Consider the following 4,393-nt stretch of genomic DNA (forward strand, 5'->3'; position numbering starts at 1 on the left):
CACTCACCAGGACTTTCCTTTTCCTAACCTCCAATTAGGACTTCCCCAGTCAAGTATCTGGTCAACCTTGACTTACTTGACTCTTCTTCACATCAAATTGGTCAAACCTTGACCAGAGGAGAATTGCACCAATGATCTGCCCAATCGGGCGATTGCACCTGCAATCTCTACATATTGTCAAACATCAAGACTCAAGCTTGAGTCAACTCAAGCTTAGTCAGCCTAGTCAACCTGACCCAGAGGATATTACACTAACAACCCATCTACTTGTTTATCTCCTCAGTTGCTACCTTGATGCATCTTATCTTATGGTCTCTTGGATGTCTCGTATCATCATTTTCTAATTTCCAAATGACCTCAAGACATTGCACCAACATCAACTTGATTGTGCTAAGTTAACAATCACGAGCTCTATATGCACTCTACCAAATTTTTACTCAATTTTTATACATAGATCATAAACACAACAAATCTAATTTAGGTTTTTGCTCAACATATCAAAACACTATAATCGATCACAATCATTTAGGGAAACATTGCACCACGTTCATTTTGGGCATCATTGCACTAGCTAATACATCCTTAGTCAACCTAAGTAGGTTTTCATGCTCAAGACTTATTAGTGAATGATACAAACTACAAAGATTACTTTTAGTCCCCTTCTAAAAACAATCACTTTCTTTTTCTCTCTCAAAAGATAACAAATGATGCACAAGAGGAAAATAAATTATCTCACCATATACATGTAATTTTAACCCTAAGTTAGAAAGATGTTACCCCAATAAAGCATTAATCAACAAGATGAAATCTTAATTAATATTTGCTGCAATAACCCTTCCCTCATGCATCTAGACCAACAATAAAAGGATTGAAATATTCAAATGAATGCTTTATTTGAATCCCAAGATTCAAGATGTACCAGAGGTAATAGTGAAGGGGTATAATGAACTTCAAGAGAATATATATTCTAATAAAACTATATTCTATACCTTCGATGTGTTTAAATACTCTCAAATTACATGGATGTCAATGAGTTATTTAATAGAACGATACAAAGAAACAAACTAACTCATAGGGATGTAAACAAGTCAAATCAAGCTAAGTTTTATAGTGTTCAAGCTTCTTTGATAGGGTAATCAAGTTGAACTTGAAATGAACCAAACCGTTAAAATGAATGTTCAAATTTGGCTTAGTTTTTTTTATTGAGCATGAGCTTGGATTGAGCAGCTTGAGCTTGACTTGAGTTTAGTTCATTTAAATGTTATTAAGCTCTTGATTCAAGTTTGTTTGATTGTTTGAAATTTTTACATTTTAAGCTTATTTAATTAGTTATTGAGCTTGATAATATAAATTTATTTATTTATTTTAAAAGTTTATTTATTTATTTAGTAAGTTGATAAAAATTTTATGAATGAACATAATTCATAAATATTGTTTATGAATGTTGTTTACAAACATTATTCATAAATATTATTCACGAATATTAACGAACTGAACACATATATATTCAAGTTTATTCATTTAGTTAAATGAGTTATTCTGTTCATTTAATTAATCTTGTATATATTGAACGAATATAAATAAGTTTTTACCAAATTAAATATCAAAATTATTCACGAACGTTAAATTCATTTACTTATACTCCTGGTCCATACCAAGGAGTGGCAAAGGTGGAATTTTAAGTCGTAAATAACATTGTGGTAAAATATTATTTTATGCCCCCAAGTGTCTAAATTCTTTGAAGTCATATGAATGTCAATAATAAAAATATTCAAAGAAGGTAATTTTCAAAAGCCATCTATTTTATTGTCCTAAATATAAAATCTCCATATAAGATTGGTCCCTATGTTACAAAATCATTATATTAGGAAAGTAATTTCCCCTATTTAGATTTTTAAAGATAAATATAATATGCCAAAGTCATTAATTGTTCTCTAATTTAAACATAGAACAATTATATTCTTTGGGTCTCTAAAGTTAATAAACATGGGAAAATAAGAGCATTAGGGTTTAGGGTGTCCATATTCCATGTTAAGTAAACTTACGCGTCAGAACTACTAAACTGGATGCATTCGTTATAACGAGGGCCGACGCCGTCGATCTTTGGCTGCCCTGCGTCCGCATGTTTACGCCGCACGCCTCACATGCATCCATCATCATCATGTCAAATCCCATCCATCCCATGCATGCCTGATGATATATGTATGTATGTGTGGAGAAACCCTCGCTCCTCCATGTCCGAAAGATCCGAATCCGCCTCCGCATCGCAGACTCTGTTGTCTATTTATAATTCTGCTTCCTGAAATTTGACCCCTCCCTTCTCATTCCAACGAGCAAATTTGTGTCTGAACAGAGCGACGGAAGATCGAGGAGGAGGAAATGGGCGAGGTTAGAAGAAGGCATCTTGATTTATTTTCCTCGGCTTCAAGCAATTTTTACTGATTGGTTTGTTTGTGTTGTAATGGCAGAAAGAGGAGAAGGAGAAGAAGGGGAATGGCGGCGAAAAGAAGAGCGACGGGGAGAAGAAGAAGGAAGAAGGACAGACCGTGGTCGAGGTCAAGTTTGATCTGCACTGCGAGGGCTGCGCTCACAAGGTCAAAAAACTCGTCAGGAGCCTCCAAGGTACATTGATCGGGATTCCTTGATTCCTCTGTTTTTGGTGGAATGGATCTTGAAATCGCGTCGTGGAGCTTAGGGTTTGAGTCCTGATGCAGGGGTGGAAAGCGTGAACGCGGATCCGGCTACCAACAGACTGAAGGTTACCGGGAAGGTGGATCCATGGCAGCTTAAGGAACTCCTGGAGGCCAAGACCAAGAAGAAGGTCGAGTTCATCTCCCCCAAAGACCCCCCTAAGAAATCCAAGGAAGAGGACAAGAAGAACAAGGCCGAGGACGGCAAGGACAAAGAGCCTAAGAAAGAAGAGGCGAAACCTAAACCAGTAAGCCATCCATCCTTCTGCCGCAAAACAACAAAAGAATCTAGAACCATTCATCATTTTTGTTCTTAACCTGGAATCGTCTTTCTCGCCAGCCGGAAGCTACCACGGTGGTGCTCAAGATCCGCCTCCACTGCGATGGCTGCATCCACAGGATCAAGAAACACATCTATAAGATTAAAGGTAAAAAATTTTCACATTTTCGATTCTCAAATTAGGGATTTGACGAGTGGGATCCCTATTAGGCGTAGAGGATGTGACTGTGGACGCGGCGAACGATTTGGTCACCGTGAAGGGGACCATGAACGTTGAGACGCTCCCCGACGTGCTCAAGGAAAAGATAAAGCGCAGCGTCGAGATTGTCCCATCCAAGAAAGAGGAGGAGAAGAAGGGCGGCCAGAAGGACAAGGCCGGAAGTGAGAAGAAAGAAGAGGAGAAGAAAGGCAGCGATAAGAAGGAGAAGGATGAGGGAAAGAAGGAGGCAGTGGCAGCTCTTCCACCGGCGGCACAGGCTGCAGCGGCACAGGCGATGATGACGGCGGTGGCGGAGGCGAATAGGATGGACTATTACGCTCCGCATCCGTACGCTGGAGGGTATGGTTACCGCATCGAGATGGTCCACGCCCCTCAGATGTTCAGCGACGAGAATCCTAATGCTTGCTGTATAATGTGATCAACTGTCCTACTTTGCTAGACATGTAAATAAGAAAAAACATTATATATATATTTGTCGCATTAATTCTGTCTTTCTATTCTATTTCATTTAAAATTTTCTTATCAATAATATTACTTAAAATGAGGAAATAAATATCAAACACTAAAATTTTCTCAATTCCAAATGAAATCAAAGACAATGCTCCCGAATCAAAAACAATCTGTTTGAAAAAAAAAGGTCAGTTGCAGTTTTTAGAAGTAAAAAAACAATGTTCGCTGTTATTCTCGGAGGATAAATATTCATAGATGGTTATGGTCAAAGATTATTTTCCGGAAAAGTCATATTTTTAAATTTAGTTATACAAATAATTGGTAAAATTAAAAGATTTTTTTTTTTTACATTTTGTTTTTTTTTTCTCTGTCCTCTAATATTATTAGCCACATGAATTTTATTATCCATTATATTTATCATTCGCATTATAAAAGTTACAAAATTATAATTATTAAAATTATTATAATAATTACAAAACAAAATCGTTACATATATAATACGGATTCACTTATCTACATTTATATTGTGGCTGCTACATAGTTATAATAGTTATAGTTTGAAAATTACTATAATTTATCTTAAAAAATATATAAGAGTTACCCTTTCAAAATTTAGATAATAAATTTAGTTGGAATATAATAATAAAAATAATATGAATGAATAATTGAATAATTATATACAGTTAAACAATACAATAGAATGTCTTTTTCAATAAAAAAAAAAAAATCAAAGTGAACGTCGTGATTTGGAAA

The 4,393-nt window shown here is 35.9% G+C and overlaps 1 protein-coding gene across 1 annotated transcript; it reads left to right on the forward strand.

The window, feature by feature from the left end:
- Positions 1-2,228: 2,228 nt before the first annotated feature.
- LOC122052006 (heavy metal-associated isoprenylated plant protein 3-like) lies at positions 2,229-3,677 on the forward strand. Its single transcript, XM_042613379.1, has 5 exons — positions 2,229-2,388; positions 2,469-2,622; positions 2,715-2,938; positions 3,031-3,118; positions 3,181-3,677. The coding sequence occupies exons 1-5, from the start codon at positions 2,380-2,382 to the stop codon at positions 3,606-3,608; spliced, it is 903 nt and encodes a 300-aa protein (XP_042469313.1). The 5' UTR covers positions 2,229-2,379; the 3' UTR covers positions 3,609-3,677.
- The last annotated feature ends 716 nt before the right edge of the window (positions 3,678-4,393 follow it).

The sequence above is a fragment of the Zingiber officinale genome, chromosome 3A, assembly GCF_018446385.1.
Source record: "Zingiber officinale cultivar Zhangliang chromosome 3A, Zo_v1.1, whole genome shotgun sequence".
NCBI lineage: Eukaryota > Viridiplantae > Streptophyta > Magnoliopsida > Zingiberales > Zingiberaceae > Zingiber > Zingiber officinale.